Source organism: Schistocerca serialis, chromosome 1 (assembly GCF_023864345.2).
Source record: "Schistocerca serialis cubense isolate TAMUIC-IGC-003099 chromosome 1, iqSchSeri2.2, whole genome shotgun sequence".
NCBI lineage: Eukaryota > Metazoa > Arthropoda > Insecta > Orthoptera > Acrididae > Schistocerca > Schistocerca serialis.
Window position 1 is genome coordinate 1124641392 of NC_064638.1, and position 24617 is coordinate 1124666008.

General features: G+C 40.8%; 1 protein-coding gene across 2 annotated transcripts in view; it reads left to right on the forward strand.

Annotated features, from left to right (window-relative positions):
- Positions 1 to 24617, forward strand: part of LOC126416942 (U4/U6.U5 tri-snRNP-associated protein 2) — a 67565-nt gene that overhangs the window by 36479 nt on the left and 6469 nt on the right. For both annotated transcript variants that reach the window (XM_050084825.1, XM_050084833.1), the window contains exons 8-9: positions 90 to 151; positions 12617 to 12752. In XM_050084825.1, coding sequence (XP_049940782.1) covers positions 90 to 151; positions 12617 to 12752 — 198 coding nt within the window. The remainder of the gene's footprint in view (positions 1 to 89; positions 152 to 12616; positions 12753 to 24617) is intronic.

Genomic DNA, 24617 nt, shown 5'->3' on the forward strand with positions numbered 1-24617 from the left:
ATTTGTTTTGGAAATTTAATAGCAGTGTGTTAAAAATGTATTAAATTATCATAATAAACTGTTTCATAATTGTGATCTTTACTTTTCAGAGGTTTACGAAAAACACATTCTTCGTTGAAAAAAATCCAACCATAGTGAATTTTCCAGTCAAGTAAGTTGTTCTGTTTATTATTGTTTTTACCAGATAGCTCTCTACAGTGCTTTAGTTTCAGTCTCACTCTCTCTCTCTTCCAGGTGGATATGCAGGCAAAAGAGAAAGGAGGAGGGGAGAGAGAGAGAGAGAGAGAGAGAGAGAGAGAGAGAGAGGGGGGGGGGATATTTATTTCTTATCTGTGTTTCCAGATTCACATTGTGGCACTGCATTTGTAACTTTGGTTTTTGATTGTGCTTAGGATTATGTTAGATGTTATCCTTGACCATTTGGTCGATTGTTGCATATTGCTAATACTGAGAAATTTTCGATGGATGAGTTCTTCTAACTCCTGTTGTACACACAAAGAGGCATTGGTACATCTATGAAAATTAAGGGAAGCATATAAAATACCAAAGGAAATCAAAAATCAAAAGTTATCTTACCAGATCAAAACTTAAATAGCCTATTGCTACCAGAATGAGATTTTCACTCTGCAGCGGAGTGTGCGCTGATATGAAACTTCCTGGCAGATTAAAACTGTGTGCCTGACCGAGACTCGAACTCGGGACCTTTGCCTTTCGCGGGCAAGTGCTCTACGAACTGAGCTACCAAAGCACGACTCACGCCCGGTACTCACAGCTTTACTTCTGCCAGTACTTCGTCTCCTACCTTCCAAACTTTACAGAAGCTCTCCTGCGAAACTTGCAGAACTAGCACTCCTGAAAGAAAGGATAATGCGGAGACATGGCTTAGCCACAGCCTGGGGGATGTTTCCAGAATGAGATTTTCACTCTGCAGCGGAGTGTGCGCTGATATGAAACTTCCTGGCAGATTAAAACTGTGTGCCTGACCGAGACTCAAACTCGGGACCTTTGCCTTTCGCGGGCAAGTGCTCTACGAACTGAGCTACCGAAGCACGACTCACGCGCGGTACTCACAGCTTTACTTCTGCCAGTACCTCGTCTCCTACCTTCCAAACTTTACAGAAGCTCTCCTGCGAAACTTGCAGAACTAGCACTCCTGAAAGAAAGGATAATGCGGAGACATGGCTTAGCCACAGCCTGGGGGATGTTTCCAGAATGAGATTTTCACTCTGCAGTGGAGTGTGCGCTGATATGAAACTTCCTGGCAGATTAAAACTGTGTGCCTGACCGAGACTCGAACTCGGGACCTTTGCCTTTCGCGGGCAAGTGCTCTACGAACTGAGCTACCGAAGCACGACTCACGCCCGGTACTCACAGCTTTACTTCTGCCAGTACCTCGTCTCCTACCTTCCAACCTTTACAGAAGCTCTCCTGCGGAACTTGTTCTCCTGCGAAACCGAGTTCGAGTCTCGGTCGGGCACACAGTTTTAATCTGCCAGGAAGTTTCAGCCTATTGCTACTTTTCTGAATCCTAAAAAAACCTAGATTTTTCATAAAATTGTCATATTTCAAAGTATTCATGGAGTTATTAGCGAAATAAAATATGTTGCTCACAAAACAATTGGCAATTTATGAATGAGACAATAGTATGCTACAACTTTGGAAACAGGGGACACCCTTGCAGTGTGACCTCAAGTACTGTGTGATGTGTCTGCCTTTATTACCCCTCTGCAGAAGCCAGTCCAAGAGAGAGCAGCAGCACTGAAGAAGCATCTGTACAGAGAGACAGATACTATGTAGAATAGGGGTGGGGAAGAATTCGGCTGATGAGCTTTGCCCTGGCACGAGTGCAATAGTGATGAGCCTTGCTTCAAATTTGCCCCACTGCCATGTCATGCCTTCTGAATGCGAGGAGGAGGAAGAGTGGGAAGCTGCAAATGCACCACATTCAAATGACAGTGCAGTCGGACTTCGTACGACTTATTTTTGCATTTCAACAAAGGAAAATCCATGATGGAAGGCAACAATATTGTGAAAAGGATAATTGCTACTCAGCATATAATGGAGATGCTGAGTTGCAGATAGGCACAACAAAAAGACCATCAGATAGCCAGCTTTCGGCCAGCAAGGGGGTGTGTGTGTTTTATCTATCTCTGAGGAAGGCCTTGTTGGCCGAAAGCTCACTTTCTGACCATCTTTTTGTTGTGTCTATCTGCAATTCAGCATCTCCACTGTATGGGGAGTAAAACTATCCTTTTTATAATATTGTTAGTTTTATATTTCATTTTTTGTAACTACATGGATTACAAACAAAACTAATTTTCAGTATTATTAAATTGTTTTTAGCATGCTGAAGACCTAATACAATTTTTATCTGGTACAAAATGTTGGCACACAGACAGGCACAGACACTTTCATAGATTTTTACGCTCAGGTTGCCACATAATCATGACTTACTTAGTTACATAATAAAAAGAAAGTCTTTCACACAGATTTGTCAATCAAAATATTGTAGCAATTTTGCAACCTCATTGCGGAGATCTTGAAACTCTACCTAAGGAAAACAATGCTGATGATATCCTGGCAGTTTTAACATAAAAGGATATGTCATTAAAACAGGAATTACCTTGCAGGTAGGTCAGTTACATCTGCACTTGGCTGGCCGCGGTGGTCTCGCGGTTCTAGGCACGCAGTCCGGAACCGTGCGACTGCTACGGTCGCAGGTTCGAATCCTGCCTCGGGCATGGATGTGTGTGATGTCCTTAGGTTAGTTAGGTTTAAGTAGTTCTAAGTTCTAGGGGACTAATGACCACAGCAGTTGAGTCCCATAGTGCTCAGAGCCATTTGAACCATTTTGAACATCTGCACTTGCACAGTGGAGCTTTCAATTGAAGTGGCAAATGGTCTCAAGAAACAGCTCAGAAACTGATGTAAGATTGACATTGTCCTCAAAACATTTAGGAAACTATCAGCGTATTTCTTTCAAGGCCATAGTGAATTCTTCAGACTTCACATTTTCTTTAATGACTGTGCTTTGGGAGTTGGACTGAGTTCGTCAGAATGTGTCCCTTCTACAACATACTTTTCTTTTTCGAATCAGAAAGAAGGTGTTTCTTAAAATATGAAGTCTGCAGTCTGTTTTGGATGTTCCAGTTCTCATTCCTGCACTCCTTTTTCCTTCATAAATTCGACAATAGCGAGTTTTAAATAAAAAAATCATTCCCTCGTGCCTCTTGACTTAACCAGTGACCTGTCCAGCAATGTATAAAGTTGCCATACTCTTCGGTCAGTTCTGTCAAAAACTGTTGCAACTGACAATGGATTAATTTTGGAAATTTTGATATTTGTACCATCAATTTCCTCATGTGCTGCATGCCTGTAAATTTAGCACAAAGTGCTTCTTGATGTAGAGAACAGTTAATTCCATCTGTTGATCGTTGTAATTTTTTGCTCTTTCATTCTTAACAACTGGGATCTCAAGTTAATTACATATTTGTAGATTTTCAGGGTGCTTTTGACACTGTTCCCCACAATCAGCTTCTAATCAAATTGCATGCCTATGGAGTATTGCCTCATTTTTCCAATTGGATTTATGATTTCCAGTCAGAAAGATCACATTTTACAGTAATTGATGAGAATTCATCAAGTGCAAAAGAAATGGTGTCTGGTGTTCTTCAAGAAAGTGTTATAGGCTCCCCACTGTTCCTAATCTATATAAAATGATTTAGGAGAGTAATATTCTTTGATTGTTTGTAGATGAGCAGTCATTTACCATCTAGTGAAGTCATCAGAGGATCAAAACAAATTCTAAAAGGAGCACTTATGAAAAGGACAGCTTGCTACTCACCATAAAATGACACATTGAGTCCCTGACAAGCACAATGAAAAGATTGTCACACACCATGCTTTCAGCCAAAGCCCTCTTCAGGGCAGAAAGGAAAACAAACACACATTCACACAAGCAGGCAGGTCTTGTGCATGTGTGGCCACTATGGCTGCTGTGTCCAGACTCTCAAATGTTGTGTTAAATGAAAGGAGCAATCGAAAGTGGGACAGGGAATGGAGAGGGATAACTGAGTACAAGTTGGGGGAGAGAACCGTGCTGTCTGACAGGGCGTGCAGGGACTAGACAGTGTCAGGACAATGCTGCCAGAGGAAGTGTTGAGAGGCTGTGGAGGAGGCAGACTGCTAAGTGCACTGACAGAGAGTGGCGCACAATGAAGGTGAGGCAGCTTGAAGTTGGAGTAGATTATAGGACAGAGGGGGTGGAAACTGTTGGTGGAGAGTGTGGGGACAGTAAACTAACTTTGGGGGTAGATAATGTGTTGTAAGGATGATTTCCATCTGCACTGTTCAGAAAACCTGATGGTGGAGGGGATGATCCAGATGGCCTGGTTTGTGAAGCAGCCATTAAAATAAAGCATGTTATGTCCAGCTGCATGTTGTGCCACAGAGTGATCCACTTTGCTCTTGGCCACCGTTTGGCGCAGTGATTGCAGCAGAGCTGGTATATGACATGGCTGCTTTGACAGGTAACCCAGCCTCTGATGGGGTAGGATAAGCCTGGGACAGGACTGGAAGGTGAAGTGCTGGGTGGGTGGATTAGGCAGGTCTTGCACAGGGATATGGTCCCTGTGACAAGGAGCTCGGATGGGAGTGGTGCAATGATGGACTAGGATATTGTGGAGGTTGGGTGGACAATGGAACAAAACTTTAGGAGGGGTGGGAAGAATTTCAGGGACAATGATAGATAATTAAAGCCTGATGAAAGATGTGGCTCAGTTGTTCCAGTCTGGGGTGGTGTTGGGTGATGGTGTTCCTTTGTAGCTGGTGCTTGGGGATGGGGATGTAGCAAGGAAAATCTGTTTGCATATTAGGTCTGGGCTAGTGTCTGTGTATGAAGGCCTTTTTGAGGATAAAGTTCATAAGGTATATGAGGAATGAGATAGTGGGCTTGGAGTCTGAAGGCCATGGAAGAGGTAGTATTCAGTATTGGCAAGACCATGGGCATGAGGGATAATAGTGTATGGGAAAGTGGCATCAACAGGGATGAGTAGTGATCCAGGAGGCAAAGGGAATCGATGTGGGGTGCTAGATTTTAGGCAATTGGTTGGAGGGTTTTTGTCAGTGAGTGCCAAAAATCTATCAGTGGGGGCACAATAACCAGCTACAATGGAGGTGTCAAGGATTGTTGGTCTCTGGATTTTGGGGGAGCATGTAGAAGGTGGGTGTGCGAAGTGTCATGGGGGGGTGAGGAGGAAAATGGATTCAGGGGAGAGGTTCTGGGAAGGGCCTAAGGCTCTAAGCAGGGATTGGAGGCTATGTTGGCTTCTGGGATGGGATCACTCTGACAGATTTTAAAGGTGGAGCTGTAAGAAAATTGATAGAGGCTTTCCACAAGGTTGTCACTGTGATTCAAAATGGCAGTGGAGGAACCTTTGTCTGCAGGTAAGATGATTGGATGAGGATCTGTTTTGAGGATGTGTATGGATGTCCTTCCTTCTACTGAAAGGTTGGTATTCTTATAAAGGGACTTTGGGACGGATTGTGAGGCCTAGCTGGAGGTAAGCAATTCCTGGAAGGTGACCAGGGGGTGATTAGATGGGGAGGGGGGCAGGGGACAGAAGATCATGATTGAATGTTGGTGTGAACTGGGAGCTGGCCAGAGTGGCCGTGCGGTTCTAGGCGCTACAGTCTGGAACCGAGCGACCGCTTCCGGTCGCAGGTTCGAATCCTGCCTCGGGCATAGATGTCCTTAGGTTAGTTAGGTTTAATTAGTTCTAAGTTCTAGGCGACTGATGACCTCAGAAGTTAAGTCGCATAGTGCTCAGAGCCATTTTTTGTGAACTGGGAGAGGCAGGGTTCAATGTTGGGAGGAGGTTGGCTTTGGGTGGAAGGGTGGGTGGCAAAGAAGTGTTTCCATTGCAAGGATTGGGAAAAGGGGAGCAGGTCTTTGAGAAGTCCAGCATGGTTAAATTTGGGTGTAGGGCTGAAGGGGGCGAGGTCTTTGGATAGGGTTGAAACTTCTGGGAGGCTGGAGATTTTGGTGGAAAGATTAACAACAGTGTTCCATGATTGTTGTAGCTCTGGGTTTGGGTGGCAGAGTGTTAGTAAAGTGTTTTGAGGAATTTAGCAAGTTGAAAACTTCAGGTATGCATGGTCTGCATGCTAAGAGGGGTGGACTATCAGGAACACTCTGGGTGGGATAGGACTTGAATGGTGGTGTCCCAAGGAGGCAATAGGATGTCAGCAAGTTGGGTAATAGTGGTAGTTTCTGAAATTCTCTTCCAGGAGGTGAAGAGCAAGGGACTGAGTTTCAGAGATGTGATGTGTGTAGAAGGGATTGCACAGTAACAGTATCTTTCAGAAGGAACAAAGATGTTTTTGGGGTGGCTGTGCCATGTAGATGTGTTTTCGTAGTACCAGGTTTGTGAACTTGCAGAATCTCAAAAGGTGAAAGTCATTGTGAGATAAAGGCGGGATCCAGAGAAAGGAATTTTTACTGTGAGGCTGTTGGGGGGGAATTTGATGGTTTAGGCAGCATTTAAGGAACAGGAGGTGAGACTGGGTTTTAGCCAGAAAGTGAGGTACTTTTCTGAACTGGTGCTAAAAGATGGAGCAGGGGTCCATTGTGGCTGCTATGGTGTTAGGGAAACAGGAAATGATATAGGAAATGGGCAAATGAAGGAATTACATTGTTGTGTGTAGGATAACAAAAAAAGATGCACAAAAGACATAAAAGAAGATGCAAAAATATGTAAAAATTTTCACAAATACATAAAAATAAAGTAAATATGTAAAAATATCCACAAATACAGAAAAATGTGCACAAATAGATAAAAATATGTGCAGAAATACATAAGAATGTATAAAAGCACGGGGAAAAAAGGACGGAACAGATGAGGTATGAGAATATTCACATGGTGGGATAAGAGATGAGAGTGGGGAGTTAGGGCCCTTCGTTAGTTAGAGGTCCACAAGTTTGTGTGGCACAAGCAGATGTAGAAAATAACACATGAAGATACACGAGGATGAAGGAGGAAGTAGGATTAATATGAATAATTTAATTATCGGTGAGAAGAATTTGGAGCTTGAGAAGCTGCACCAACAATCTGAGTGGTCACATAGCTGTGTATTGCATGTGTGGTTTGGAAGGCGATGGGGGGGGGGGGGGGGGAAGAGAGAGAGAGAGAGAGAGAGAGAGAGAGAAGAGATAATGAGTAGAGTAATGCTTTAGAGAATAGTGAGAGTAGTAACAACATAAAATGTTACAGGGTTGTGGAATGGAATGAAAACTGTTAGGCAGAACCATACAACTGAAATCCGTGATGGGATGAGAAAGATAGATTGCTACTCACCTTATAGATGAAATGCTGAGTTGCAGATGGGCACAGCATAAAGACTGGTACGCACTATGCTTTCAGCAAAGTCTTCTTCAGAAAAGAAAGGTACACACTATGCTTTCAGCAAAGTCTTCTTCAGAAAAGAAAGGAAAACACACACACATTCACCCAAGTAGGCACACCTCCTTCCTCCAACTTGGCGTCACTCTCCATTCCCAAGTCTCTTCCTAAGAACACCAACTTTACAGCAGAAGAAAGGACAGCCATACACAGCCTCAAAACAGATCTTCACTTAATCATCCTATCTGCAGACAAAGATTCCACCAGTGTCATTATGAATCACAGTGACTGCGTAGCAGAAGGCCTCTGCCAGTCGTCTGACTCCTCCATCTACAAACTCTCCCAGGGTGGTCCCATCACAGAAGTCCAACATACCCTCCAACCCTGCTTAAAGCCTTAGTCCCTTCCCAGAACCTCTCCCCTGAATCCATGAAACCATGCACATCTACCTCCTACGTGCTCCCCATAATCCACAAGGCCAACAATCTTGGACTCCCCAGTGTGGCTGGATGTTGTGCCCCCACTGAAAGAATTTCAGTCCTCATTGACCAACACCTCCAAACAATTGCCAAAAATCTAGCCTCCCATGCCAAAGATACCAACCAACTCCTTCACCGACCCTTCACCTTTACCCCCAGGGTCCCTACTTGTCACTGTTGACAACACTTCCCTATACACCACTGCCTTTGAACACTATCTCTCCCAATGTCCTTCAGACTCCAAAACCACTACCTCATCCCTCATTCACTTTACTATCTTTATCCTAACACACAACACTTCTCCTTTGAAGGGATGATATACAAACAAATCTGTGGCAAAGTCATGGATACACAGATGGTGCCTTCCTGTGTCAACCTGTTTATGTACTATCTAGAGGAAACCTGTCTAGCCTCCAGAAATGCCAAACCCCTGGTCTGGTCCAGGTTCATTAATGATATCTTCATGATCTGGACTCAGGGCCAAGCCACCCTATCCTCATTCATTCACAACCTCAACATCTTTTCTCCCATTTACTTCACGTGGTCCACCTCACCCCATCGTACAACCTTCCTGCAAGTTGACATCCTCTTGTCTGATGGCTCCACAATCACCTCTGTCCTCATTAAACCCACCAACAGCACCTGCATTTCGATAGCCGTCGTCTCTTCCACACCAAAAAATCCCCCCCCCCCTCCACCTCCATGCAGCCTGCCACATGGGGATGGGGTATCAGCAGTGATGAGAACTCCCTTTCCCAATACACCAAAGGTCCCATAAAGGCCTTCACAGACAGGCACTATGCCCCAGACATAGTTGGCGAACAGATTTCCCATACCATGTCCCAAACATCTCCAATCATCCCACCAACTCCAAGAAGCAGCTACAAAGGAGCACTCTCTTCCTCACCCTATAACACCCCAGATTGGAGCACCTGAACCACATCCTTTCTTATGTCTTTGATTATCTATCATCATGTCGTGAAATGAGGCACATCCTGTCGAAGATCCTACTCATTCTTCCACAAGTAGTCTTCCGTTTTGCTCAGTCAACCTCCACAATCCTACTCCATCCCTATGCCAATCCCAATCCCAGCCCCTTGCCACAAGGATCACATCTGTGTGAAGGACCCAGATGCAAGACCTGCCTAATCCACACACCCAACGCTTCCTGTTCCAGTCCTGTCACAGACTTATCCTTACTCCATAAGAGGCTGGGCCACCTGTCAAAGCAGCCATGTCAGATACCAGTTCTGCCACAATCATTGCACAGCTTTTTAAATTGTTATGACTACCAACCAGCTGTCTACCAGCTAGGCCACCACCAAACTGCGTCCAAGAACAAAGTGGACCACCCTGTGGCATGACATGCAGTTGAATGTAACATACTTTGTTTTAATGGCTACTTCACAACCAGGTTCGTCTGCACTGTTACCTTCACCACCAGATTTTCTGGACTGTGCAGATTGGAGTTAGCCTTACAACACATTCTTTGCCACCAAAATCATCCAGGCTTCAACTTATGGTAACATACTGTCCCCACAACCTCCACCCAACAGTTCTTGCCTCCTCTGTCATATAACCTCCTCCCAATTCGCATCCCCTAACTGTCATTGAGTGCTACTGTCCTCCAAAGCATCTATCAGTCATTTCATATCTCTGCTCCTCTCATTTTCTGTTCCATGCCCTCCACCTTTTCCCTCTCACAGCCTCCTGCCACTGCCACTACAGCCTTGTCCTGCTGCTTTCCAGTCCCTGCACTCTGTTCCAGACAGTGCAGTTCACGGTTTCTTGTCCCACCCCTCCTCTACCCATTCTCTGCTATCCCTTCCCCTTCCCTGTCCCACTCCCACTTGATGCTTTCATTGAACCCATAGTTGCAGTCTGGCCATAGTGGCCAGAGATAGTGGTCATGTGAACATGAAGTGTGCCTACTTGAGTGAATGTATGTGTGTGTTTTCCTTGCTTTTCTGAAGGAAGCTTTGACCAAAAGCTTAGTGTGCAACAGTCTTTTCGTTTTGCCTGTCTACAACTCATCGCAATCTACCCTTTTCATAACTGTTGGTATTTCAACCAGGACTTTCCATTGCTTAAATTCTAAAACAGACCACACAAGTGCAAGAAGGACTATCACTCTGAGGGTTCTGTACAAACTTAATTGTGTATATAGATACTTCATCTATAGGTTTTGATGAGTCAGTTTGCGAGTATCAAAATGCGTGACATAAATGACAGTGTCTTTTTATTGCATTAGTTTAGATACTTAAATTTTTTACACCACCAACATAAATTTTAACTTGATATGTTCCTGAGAAAAAGAGGTCTTGACAGACAGGCAGATAGACAGATGGACAACAAAGTGATCCTACAACGGTTCAGTGTTTACCTATTGATACGTGGAGCCCTAAAAAGTATTAAAAGGAATTCATTACAGATGAGTCATACAAACTTAATGGTTGTTGATTCAGCTAAATACCTAGGGATTACAGTTAAGAAAACTTTAATTGGAACCACCACAAATAAAATATTGTGTGGAAAGTGAACCAAAGACTGTGTTTTATTGGCAGAGTATTTAGAAGATACAGCTAAACTACTAAAGGGAATGCCTGCATTGTGCTTGTCCATCCTTTCCTGGAGTACTGCTGTGGGGTGTGGGGTCCTTACTAGATAGGATGGACAGCAGACATGTGAAAATAATTGGTTGACTACCATCTGCTTAAGGAGAGATGACTGTTGTTAATAGAATAAGAGAAATCAGAATTTGCACCGAAAGATTTAGGTGTTATTCTTCCCCACATGCTGTTTGAGAGTGGAAAGGTCAAGAAATAGTCTGAGAGTGGTTCTGTCAACTCTTTCCCAAGCATTTAAATTTGAATTGCAGGGTAGCCAAGTGGATGCAGAAGCAAATGTAGAACACCCTTTGGAGTGAGCAACATTTGGGAAAGGAATTGCTTTTGTCATTTTCAAACAAAATGTCCATGCATTTGTTCTGAGAGGTTTAGGAAAACTGTGGATGGCCAGATGAGGCAATGGATCATCATTCTCCTGAATGTGAGTCATATATTTTCATTAATCTGTAGACATTCACACATTCTTGATAGTCCATGAGCGAAAGTTATTGAATATGTTGTATGTGGTACAGAAGATACTTGTTTCCTTAAAAATGTGACGAGCAGACTCGTCTGACCTCCATACCCAGTTAGGAATATTTTTAATGCTAATCAGGGATCTTCCTCTACCACAAATGACATGCTCTTGTTTCCTGTAATTAACTGGATCATAATCCACCTGTCCACTCCCAAGTGACATGGAGATCTTAACTACTCCATATTAACTTTTACTTCTAAGAGACAAGATGATTCTCTTTATTCCATAAGGGGATGTAAGATGAATTTTTATTTCATTAGATGACTTTTGTTTCACTTGTCTGGTCTACAATTTTGCTTTTGCTTCTGAACTATTTGCACCAATTTTTGAAAGCGTAATCATTAAAAATAATTGCTACACATGAATTGTGTTTTACAATTCTCTTATTTGTTCAACAGAAATAATGCCATCTTCTTTATGACAAGATGCGCATACTCCTGCACTTTTACAAATTTTGCTTAATATGTTTCAGTATTGTTTATGATATGAAAGTATTTGTGCATACTGTAATTACTTTTTGTAGCTGTCCGTTTTTAGATATGAAGATCTCTTTATACCTGTTGTGATCTAAGATTTGTTTAATAAGTTCCCATTATTACTCTTAATTATCTTTTTAGCAGACCAACTTTCAAAAATGGATTCAGACCCATTAAGCAATACATTGAATTTAGAGCTACATTAGGTTAATTGTAAACTTCACCCCAGTGAACAATTTTAAAGCTTTCTTTAAAATCTTCAGTAGTTTTGTCATTAGTTAGCCTTACTGTTTTCTTTGGTTGTTCCTGAACTTTCCATGGAACGAAGTTATGTTTTATGGCTAAGTGGGCATTTTGAACTGACAATCAGTTTACCACAGAATAGGCATTTGCTTCTTTAACTTCTTGCTTGTTGTTGTATGAATACATTATTTATAGCACTACTACTATCTCAAGGAACTTAATTGGGAAATTTATGACTGATACTACATTATAAGTGGCTAGCAGCACTTGATCACTTTTTCTGTCGTATTCTGTCAAGAAATTTACATCAAAATCGCCAAAAATTAATAATCCTTTCTTTCTGTTAAAATTTTTCATGAAAATTTCCCATATAACCCAGTGGAGACTTGTTTACTGTAACAGTCACAAGTACTACATTTCCCAATATTAACACTCAAGCACGTGCTTCCATATCGTGACTATACAGTGTTTACGTATTTCTACATTTTTTTATTTATGTTGTAAATTGTTAAAAGCATGTTCTGTACTACTGCAAGCAGAACTTAAACTTGGAAACCTATCTTTCATGGGTTGTGCTTTTCGGTTTGAGTGTTCCTTGTGAAAGGGAACTAATGCCAGTTTCAGTTAATGAGTTGTGCATGAAATTCCTGCCCTCAGCAAATCTGAATCCAGTGGGGAATGTGGTTTTAACTTCCGACAAATAATTATCACAAGGAATAATCTGCTGAAGGTCGATATATTTTATCTTAATTACATGTTTCAAAGTAAAATAATTGTAATTTGTTGAAACATTTCTTCTTTGTATTATGTGATGTGATTGTTGGTGCACTGTACATACACATTTTTTATGATTATTGAAATTTTGTGTTTCCAGGAATGTTGATTTTGGAGATATTCTTACTCCAGAAGTCAAGGAGAGATATAACAACACAATATATGATCTGGTGGCAAATATTGTGCATGATGGTGAACCAGGCAAAGGTACATACAGAGTACATGTGCTGCACAAGGTATGTAAGGATTGTTGTAGAGGTATAATTTGTGTAAGTTACTTCCATTATGTAATTATTGTCTTTGATCTTCTTGAATCAGCATATAAATTTTGTAAAAATCGTTCCATTTAATTACAAAATGAAAACAAAGTTTGCCAGCCACTCACTGGCTTTCACCCACCCAAACACAAAAAAGTAGCAACTAAAAATACATTAAAAATAGGGCTTGGTATACTATTTAGAGCAAAAGTATTTTTTTCCATAAAAACATGTCACATATACCAGAAATATGAATAGATATAAGAAGTCAGTATGGTTCACTGAAACACTTGATCACTGGAAATACTCTGTTCCATAGCTGCTTTCATGTCATTATTACTATTGGCAAAAATGCAAACAGAAGATAGTTTCAAATAACTAAAGAAGGAAGGAGTGTTTAATATTATGCAGGGAAAAAACTGTAGGTAACTATGTGAATGGAATCAGCTGCTGTACTACTATAGCTAAGATACAATTTAAAACTATGGAACAGTTTTTTCATTACATGTTGTTAGTGATGAGAATTTTTATGCTATAAAAGGTTTGTATCAGTTAACTCATTAAAAACCAAATACACACAATGCAATAAAATTACTGTGGGTCAGATGTGGACAGCACATGGGTGCTTATTTACTTCACAATTAATCTAAATCATAATGTTGAATGTAATGTAAATGGACAGATAAAAAGTCTACTTACCAAGTGGCGATGGGGAACACATGCACATATAAAAGGATTTAAGGTTTAAAAGCTTTTGGAGCCATTGGTTCCTTCTTCTGGCAGAAGAGTTGAAGAGAAGGAAGAGGGGTGAAGGAAAAGGACTGGAGAGGTTTAGAGAAAGGGGTACAGTTCAGAAAAGTCACCCAGAACCCTGAGTCAGGGGAGACTTACCAGACAGGATGAGAAGGAAAGGCCATCCAGTAAGTCTTCCCTGACCCGGGGTTCCGAGTGACTTTTCTGAACTCTACCTCTTTCCCTAAACCTCTCAGGTCCTTTTCCTTCACAGGGTCCTGGGTTCGATTCCTGGTGGGATTTTCTCCACCCGGGGACTGGGTGTTTGTGTTGCCCTCATCATTTCTTCATTATTCCAGAAGTTCCGAGACTGGAAATGGAAAGATTTGGAACTTGTACAGGCGCTGATGACCATGATGTTGAGTGCCCCACAAACCAACATCATCATCCTTTTCCTTCACCCCTTTTACTTCCCCTTCAACTTTTCTGCCAGAAGAAGGAGGCAACGGCTCCAAAAGCTTGTAACCATTAAATCCTTTTTTGTGTGTGTTCCCCTGCCACAGCTTGGTGAATGGGGTTTTATCTGTCCATTTGCATTACATTATCAATAATTGATTATTTTCATTGTTCTAATGTAGAATGTGTTTTATTAATGTGGTGTTAATGAAGAGTGGAATCAGTTTGGGATGTTTATAATCAAAGGTCAAAGTTGTTATTAGAGTTTTTTAATACCTCTTAATATGGGTACTTTCATAAAGATGGTCTACACGTGTAAAGGTGCAATGGTTCTGAAAATATTCTCCAACTTTTTATCATCTGTGTGGTTGTATTAGGGGTGGGCAATAATGAAATAAAACTACTGAATGCATCTAAACACACCAGATTGCGTTTATTTCCCACCTTAGATCTAGGCAATGGCCTTACAAAGGCAACATACATTTTTTGCAATGGCCTTTCAACAGTCTTAGACACAAGACCCTGTTTTGCTGACTTGGGATAAGCTGCCATCTAATTTTTACCCTGATTTTTCAAAACCCACTAAATGCCTCCCCCCCCCCCCCTCTTCCTAGAGACTCGTGAAAATACTTAGAAAAGATAGGAACCAATTCTCTAGGTACTACAATCTTAGGCTCCCCACTCCCCCACACCTTACAGCAAGTACCCTGTCCTTTAAAACATATGGTCGAACAGATTCCCGTTTCTAGTCTTCCTTTACTCTCCCTAAAGTGCTCATTGCTTTCCTGGAATTCAGATATATCATGGAAAAGTTGAGACATTTGAGTCATATGGAAGTCACTGGCAAGTTCGCACCAACTCCTTGCACTTTATCATCATCTCCTTCCATCCCCTCTTGCTCACAGAACATCCAACTCAGCCGATCCACTATCGCGGATGACCATACAAAAGTTTCTCTTTAGATTTGTCCACAATTATTTGTAACACTATTAAACACTGAAACAATAATTACTTTCAGAGGCAAATATTTTTTTAAAAAATATTGTAGTTCTGAAATGAACCTTAGAAAGGAGCCAATCACATCTTCATTAAATCAGTAAACTTCACAGTTTACTAAAGCAACCATAACTTTATCTTATGATAAATTTCAATGGTGTTTACTTTTCAAATTTAGTAAACAAGTTCCTCTTTTACCCTGATTTATGAGGTCCACATAAACATAGAACAAGTCGGTAACCAATTAACAGTTTTGCACTTTAGAAAAGAAACTGTAGCACTATATGTTAATGCTCACTGAGTAGTCCATAATCTGAGCTGGAACATAGCTTCTCTTTTTTATAAATGACTTGTCAAGACCTGACCACTGCTTCATCATTAACAGGTCCATTAGACTCCGGCATTAGGCTATGTCAGTCCACAGAAATACAATACACTCTTGCCTCCTACACCTGTAGCAAATATTGAATCAACACAACAGCTGAATTTCAGTTCAGGCATGTGTGTTCCAGAGACACTTTATATGCAGGCGGTCTGCTGTAAGCCACTGCGTCTCCCATGCAAGCCGATGACTGGTCTGACAAGCGTAACCTCCAGTAAACAGATAGTGGTACTCCAAACCTGTGCTCTTTAACGAAATCGGTCGTAATGAATGGGATTGATTTGAAATTTCGTTAAAGAAGAATAATAAAATTTATCTGTTGTTTTTAAGTTAATTTTCTTTCATGCGAACTTTGTTGTAGAACCACTCTCTTATTTTCGTGTGGTAATAAAAAAATTTTTACTTACTTAATTATTACGTACATTTAAAGAAAAAATAATATTTACGTGAACTCATATGAACTGGTTAAGAATATTAGGTTGAGAATTGGGTCCTTTAAATCATTCGGCCTTGGCATACACTTTCCTGATGCAGTGGATTTTTTGTTAAATATTTTTACTGAATTTTATCCCGGCACTAGCCATAGAACACAAGATTACCTCTATTAGCAGAAAATGTTTTAATTATTGCCAAGCCGACATTTATCACTGATCAAACCTACTTCATTACACATTTAAGATATTTTGAAAGAACCAAACTGTTTAAATTTCAATGTTAACTAACATTAGCTATCCGCCTACGAATGCACAAACGTATAATTAATTCAAATTTTATCAGCCACAGGATCACTGAAAAAGAAGAACAATTTCTTAATTCACCATTGATTTTTTATGCATCTGTTCCCGATTTACGGGTTTGCTATTGTTGGTCGCGGCACAGCCCAGCAACACCGCTAAAAAATGCTGAAAAATTCTTAAAGAAATTTTATAGATGACGTGGGCAAGCTAATTTACATAAATGATTCACACTTTTGATAAACTCTAATATATTTTGATCAAACAACAATACAACTCACATTAATTCGTAACGCATCGTCTAATGGCGGCTAAGTCCAGACAGAGACAAAAGAAGTCTACCCATTCGTAAAAAACTCTTTCACAGTGTCCTACCGCAATGACTTCTGTACAGAGAAGACCAAAGAATACATAATGCATTGTGCTTAAATAGTATTGCTGACTATTAACATTTCTTTGCAAATTGACGATATTATTCTCTTCTGACAACATTTTATATATATCTCTGCTATCGCAAATACTGACACATTTTACAATCACTTAATAAATACAGAAAAATTCCTATCCTAAATACAGAGAAATATTACAACAAAAAATATAAGGAGAATAACAAATGTCTTTTACACCACATTCAGTAATATTTTTTGTTCAATAATTACGATATATACAACTTGCCCAGAGCGGCGTATATGGTACAAATAAACTCTTGTTTAATAATGTGAGTTTGCCAGGGAACGTTACATTGCCCCCTGGCAGCATTTGGCAAAGAGTTTTTACACTTTGACACAATGGTGCCAGTAACGTTCTTTACACTTGTATATTTTACGGAATGGCTCTTTTATTTAGTCCCAGGATTATATAAGTTCATGGCTCCCCCATTTGGGCGTAGGCAAACAGGAAACCTGGGCAAAACTGTGCCGGAGCCCAGCCATCCCAGTTGGTTCATGGTCATTTGAATTAAATGCAGTTATTCATTTGAATTAAATTCAGTTCGTCACAAACGGTTACACAATTACACAATATCACAGTCACATACAGTTCGACTGAAGTTTTTTTTGTGTGTGATACTATTATTTGTGTGATACACTACAAGGTCACTTGTCCTACGTAGTAAATGTTCAATGTTTATCGAAATGAAGTCATTGACATGTTATTCAGTTTATGTGAACATAAAAAAAAAAATCAATAATGCTGTATTTGGTGAGAGGTGCGGAGTGATTGTTGAGCGGCGCTCGGCGCGGCGCGCTGACTCCGTGTAGGTCACCGCCCCCGGCGTTGACAGCTACGGCGCGGAGGGGCGTGGCTGTCTGTCTGGTCTGCTACGGGCTGCTGCGGCCGCTGCATAGCTGATGTAGCCGGATGCGCGTTGGATATCCGCTCGCCCGTGCGACGTCTTCTTGCAGTGCTCCAGGAAACATGCAACAAGTTCAGAAACAGTGTACTATCCTTATAGGCATTTTTCCTGCTGTGGGAAAGAACGCACACAGTTAGTGGCAGTTATTACTCAGTAGGCCTTCACTAGTCTGGTTTGCACAATATTTCGTTGTCACAGTAACACGTTTTATGGGCACACAATATTTTTCACCATGTCATGACTTGTCATTAGTCACACGCAAGTTTTCACCTTAGGACAAAATGTATCTTCGTAATCAATGCGCTTTCCTAGCGTCCCTTGACACACAAAGAGTTAAAGTTTGACACTAACTTGATCCACCGTCCGTTATCGGTTCACTGTTCGTGTCGTGCTAGTTTCTTGTCCACTTGCACACACGGCGATGATACAGTTTTTTATTACTTATACTCAACTACTCCGTGACGTATTGCTGCAGGTTTAACAGTCACTGTCTGTCTCTGCCGCACAATACTGCACTTTTGTTTAAGTTCCTTTATTTTTATTTACAATGTCCGCTGTGCAAATTTTTTTTTTTTTTTTTTTTTTGTAATATCACATTCGTAACTCTTTACCAAGGTGTGATATTTGCGTACATGGTAACAAAATATTAAAATTTGGTATTAGTTTGCCCAAAAGTCATCTATATTCGTGTTCGAGTAGATTTTATTTGTGCATTCCAGCTGGATTCAGGCATATTGTTCAATAACTCCTTTGAACTCATGTCATACTTTACTATCAACGTCCTACGTAACTACAGTGTAGTCTCTGTAGGCAAAAATTGACTTGGACTGTATCTGGCTAGCTCTTTTTTACTGTTTGAATCTGCACATGCTTCAATTGAAGCTTCTTTGTGCGTAACTTTGCATTACATAAATTTGCAACAAGTTTGCCTCCCGTGGTGCCCTCGGGTCACTACTGGGTGCATTATTTTCTCTAATAACATTGGTTAGATAATAAAGTTCTCAGGGCCTCATATTATTGATATTATTCTGGGTTCGAATCTGTCAATCTGACAGCTACACACATATATACATACATACACATAATAGAGAAGATTGTGCCAAGAAATATTTCAAATTTGGGCACATAGAAAATTATGTAGTACACTAACTAATCATTACTAAAATGTTCTTTTTGATTGAACTCTGTCACAGCTTAACACTACAAATAATTGCACTAATCAGATTATCTGTGCAAACATTTAGAGCATGTTCTAGATAACACAAATTAAAAGAGTACATAACACAAATATCCATACACATGAGAAAGTCAATCATATTCTTATAACTAAACACTTCTACACTAGTACATTATCTCTAAAGATCACACATCATTAATGTTCATTATTTACAAAAGAATGGTGTCCACATAGGACTATTAGTCTTTTACTGTAGGAATGCTTTTACATCCTTACGCGGATACAGTCCCCGTACTCTCCCTGAGTGGGGATCTGCTAAGAGATAGCTACACTCATGTGGCACACTTACTACTCTAAAAGGTCCATTGTACACCAATTGCCACTTGCTATTCTGTTTCAAGGATGCCGAGGACTTAGGATGATTGCGTAAGAGTACCAAGTCCCCAACACTAAATTTTTGGTTATTCGTCACATGTCGATTATATTTTTCTTTCCTTTTCTGAGCGCACCTGGTAAGGTTGCACCCTGCTTTTCTTATCTTCTCTTCCTTAGGCTCAGGAATGACTGGGACCTTAGGCAAAGGTGCCAGCCACTCATTCAAAACTCTATTATTATTCATTATAATCTCGTTTGGTGGATACCCCGTAGAAGCATGCGGGGTTGCGTTGTGAACTTCTACAAACTTAGGTATCAGATCTGGCCATCTTGTGTGTTTATATGCAATGTATAACCTGAAAAATTTATTTAACTCTCCAAATGTTCTCTCTACTAAACTTGCTTGTGGGTGAAAACGGGAAATTAGTATATGCTTTATATCTTGTTCATGTAAATAGTTTTTCCAGGTATGGCCTGTAAAATAGGAAGCATTATCCGATATTATCGCTTCAGGCTTACCCACTTGTGTAAAATATTCCTTCCCTAACCATTTAACTATTCCACGAGCAGTGGCTGATTTAAGGCAGTATATTTTTAAATATTTAGAGAAAAGGTCATACACCGCTAAAATGTACTTCAATCCACCCCTGGCTCGTGGGTAGGGTCCTGCTATGTCTATAGATACTAACTGAAGTGGTCGATGAGGCACTATAGGATGCAGTTCAAACCTTGTGGACTTATTTTGAAACTTAGCTTTTTGGCACAGAGGACAAGTCCTGCTAATGGTGCGAGTCTGCTGGCTTATCCCCTTAAAATAACAGAATTTGGACAAAATCCTTATTGTCTTGCCTATCCCAGCGTGACCCCATGCTAAATGCGTGTGCCACACTACAGCTGGGATAGCCTGTTGTGGTATACACACGACTCCATGGTCATTTGACACACCTGTTTTATAATACAGAATATTATCTACTATTTTGAAATTCTGAACACTTTTAAGATTGGTTCCTTCTTTAATTTTACTAATGATATCTCGCCAAATCGGATCAGTTTCCTGCAATATGGACATATTTTTACACATATGTAAAAAGTCCCTCCTATGTACCTTATCTTGTACTAATAGTATTCGATACTCCTCCGATTGTCCCAAAATATTTGACATTGAGGATTGCCCTAGTGGAAGCCTCGACAAGGCGTCTGCTACAACATTATCTTGTCCTTTAAGGTACATGATTTTAATTTTATATTCCTGTAATGCTAACCTCCATCTTAGCAAGCGGGTATGGTATAATTTGCAAGTCATTAAATAGCTCAAAGCCTGGTGGTCACTGAATACTTTGACTTCTTTACCATAGATGTAATAGTTAAATTTCTTTACCGCCCAAACCACTGCAAGAGCCTCTAATTCGGTAGCGGAATATGCTCTCTCACAGCTGTTTAGTGTGCGGCTGGCAAATCCGATTACATTGATTGTTGTGGGGTCGTTGCTCCTGTCCCACTGAAATAAACAAGCGCCCAGACCGTATGAACACGAATCTGTCACTATGCAAAAATCTTTTGTCATGTCTGGGTGTCGCAGTATGTTTGCATTCACCAAGGCGTTTTTGATAGCGTCAAATGCGCGTTGACATTCTTCTGTCCACACCCAGTGCGCATTTTTACGCAACAGGCTCAATAAAGATTCGTTATTCATTAATTGGTTTGGAACAAACCGTCTAAAAAAAGATGCTAGACCTATAAATGCTTTGAGCTGTTTCTTAGTTCTCGGACTAGGAAACCCACGAATTACATCAAGTTTTTTGCTGTCAGGCTTGATGCCTTGTGGTGTTATTATGTGACCTAGAAATTTAATCTGATTACGTCCAAATTTGGATTTATCAAGATTCGCTGTTACTCCCGCTTGCTTAAACCTTTCTAAGACTTTACTCAGTAGTTCTACGTGCTCCTCCCAGGTGGCAGTGGCAATCACTAGATCGTCTACATACACTGTTACCCTTTGCAGCAAATCCGGACCTAAAAACGCGTCGAGGGCTGTTATAAAAACTCCTGCACTTACATTTAGGCCGAAAGGTAGTACCCTAAATTGGTAGCTCCTTCCCCCAAATATAAATGCAGTATATTTCCTCGACTCGGGTGTGAGCAGGATTTGCCAGAAAGAACTTCTCATATCAATAGATGTCAAATATTGCACTCCATGAAATTTTTGAATTTGCTCATCAAGATTTTCCGGATGAGTCCTAACAGGTACAATAATTTCATTTATGTCTCTCGCATCTAGTACTAACCGTACCTGTCCGTCTGCTTTTGCTACCGCCACCAAAGGACTACTATAAGGGGACAAAGACGGTTCTATTATTCCCCACTCGATCAGTTTTCTTATTTCTTTAGCTACTATTTCCTTCTTGGACCAAGGAATGGAGTATGAGGCTCGACAGTAAGTTTTGTGAGGCTTTACCTCGATATTGTACTGATATCCCTTAACAATTCCTGGTCGTTCTGAAAATACATCTGCATAATTAGATAATAACTGTACCAAATCCTGCTGTTGCATAGAGTTCAAATTTTCGGACTGTGATACTTTGTTCACAAGTGCGTCCACATTTGCTTTTAATTGATCATCTTGTACGTCAGGATAATAGAGATTCTGACCTAGACAATGATTGTCTAAATGTAGTATCCACTGATTCCTACACCTTATGTTAATTTTGATCTCTATTATCGCTTGTACTTTGTCTTTGTGCTCCTTTATGCACGTGGATGGTTCAGTTATTAATTCATCTCCCATCTGTACCCCGTCATTATACCTAAGGATACAGATTTTGTTCGGTGTTTTGTTCTGTGTTGGGCTGCTCTCATTCCAAACCTCAGCCGACGATGGAGAGCGTATCTCGGCTGCATCTAGTTTGTTGAATTATTGCTAGTGGATGGGCGTGGCTGCTCTGTGTCACTGACCTCCACTATGTGCACGTTGTGTTGCGTCGGCCGCCACGGTTGCACAATTGGCGCATTTTGTGGTGGCGGTCGGTTATTGTCATATCTATCACTGTTTTGCCGGTCCGGACTGGGCCTCTGGTTCTGCGGCCAAGTTCGGTTTGCATCATTATAAGTATTAGTGTTGCTCGGCCCCCTGGCATTTTTCCATCTATTATTGCTTGGTGGGCCTGTCTCATACCGGTCATCGAACCTCCTTTTCCGGTCATTATTCACCGCTGGACTATTGCCGTTCCGGTCTCTACCTCTATTTCCGTTTTGTGCATACTCCTGTCTCCTATTATTACCTCCGCCGTTTCCATTACTTGGTGGAGGCGTGTTATTTCTACCATTTCTATAACCGTTTCCGTTACTTCTAGCCTGTTCAGTAGCTGCCTTGACGTCCTCCTGAATCAGGTCAATTGAGTCCAGAACAGACAAGAAATGTTCCATATCATTTTCAGGCACGTGTATAAGTTTTTCCTTTACATGTATCGGCAAGTGTGATTTCAAAAGCCTGATCAAATCCCGGGATGAAATCTGTTCGTCCCAGTAACGGGTCTTATTAATGTACTTCTCGAAATATTTTCGCAAATTGCCTAGTCGTGGAGAATACGGCTCTGGATTATATACCTCCTTCCGTAATCTCTCCTGGATACATGTTGACCAATATTTGGCCAAGAATGCTTTTTCAAATTGCTCATATGTATCACAACTGTCAGCTGCTTCGGTTGCCCATAATGCAGCATCTCCTTGTATGTAAGACATAACGAACTGTATTTTCTGGGTATGACTCCAAACGCTAGGCAAAATGTTTCTAAATCCCTTGATAAACACTACAGGGTGAACAGATTTCTTCTCCGTTGTAAAGATTTGAAACTGTCGGTTCCTAATCAAGCTTTCTTCAATCACTACTTTGGAATGACATTTATTTGTTTCGCTTACATTGGTTGCCTGTTCTGTCTCGCAGTCGCAATTTTTTACTGCAGTATTTATATGCCTATCATTGTTGGACCTGGCTGGCGTGACATACGCCCGTGCCTCGTCATGCCGCAAGCTAAGCTCCATCTCGGCAAGACGACGGTCCACACTCCGCTGCCACAGCGGAATGTCTTTGTGCACTATCCTTTTTAGATCTTGCACATCCGCACTTGAGCCCACATCTCTGGCCTCAATTGCGGCGTGCACTTTCTGATCTATTTCTTTTATGACTTCATTTTCTACTTTGTGCACTTGTTCGATCACTTTGTTCTCAATTACTTGAGTTGTGTCAATTTCTAGTTGTTCGACCCTATTAGTCAGGACACTGATTTCCTCTACTATATTGGCGTTAGCCACTTGAACACTATCTACTCTTTCGCTTAATTCTTGCACCGTTTTGGGTATGGTTTCATATTTTTGTTTCAAACTAACAATCTCACTTTGCATAACTTCTAAAGTTTGCATCAACTGCAAGTCCCTCTCATGCAGGCGTCGGTCACGCTCTGCTTGTTTAGCATCACGTTCTCTATCGCGCTCTGCTTGTTTGGCAAATTCAGCTACCAATCTCTGGTCACGCTCTGCTTGTTCAGCATCACGTTCTCTATCGCGTTCTGCTTGCATACATGCAAATTCAGCTACCAATCTCTGGTCACGCTCTGCTTGTTCAGCATCACGTTCTCTATCGCGTTCTGCTTGTTTAGCATCACGTTCTCTATCGCGTTCTGCTTGTTTAGCATCACGTTCTCTATCACGCTCTGCTTGCACACGTACAAATTCAGCTTGGAAATTGAGCATGCGCTCGAACATAACTCTTAATGATTGTACTTCTGACACCTCACCACTCTCTGGTCCGTGTCCAGTGCTTGCGGATGGCACAGTATTTCTGCTATCAACTGAATCACTGGGTGGCAATGGCAACATTTCTTGTCCTTCTGCCCCCAGATTCTCACATTGTACTTCCTGAACTACGTCACTAACATTACTTTGTGTCCCACTTTCCAACTCGGTATCACTACTTACTGACTGTTGCTCATTATCCATGTTGATATCTTTCTGACTACACAATCTAACCATAGTAAACAAAAGAAATAAAATCTGAACTAAATATCCTAACACTCAGGTTTCACTGACATAATCACACAAGAAATGGACATTAACTAATACACACTTACTATATACTACAATGACTAACTACCTAAATGTCCTGTTATTTTAAAACAATTTACTAACAACAAGCACACCACTAATGATCCGAGAACACTGCACTGAGGCTACTTTACTACCCACAGGACAACTACACTGTAGCTTTACCTTTTGGTGATCTATCTTGGGTGCAGCTGCCCCCTGATATTGTGGTAGGTAATTAATTTTTCGAAATATTGAGCTCTCTTCTTCAGCTTGCCTCTGGGTACATAGTGTTCTCATGCAAAAAATCATACACAGGTATTACCACACAATATTGGTTATGCAATACATACAATACGTAGAAAAATTATTAAATGTTCTGCAACAAAGTTCGACTATATTAATTCCCTAGTTATCTCACGGGTATTTAGTGGCCACTGCATATTCGAGCCCCACGATGGGCGCCAATTTAACGAAATCGTCTATCGAAATGATTGGGATTGATTTGAAATTTCGTTAAAGAAGAATAATAAAATTTATCTGTTGTTTTTAAGTTAATTTT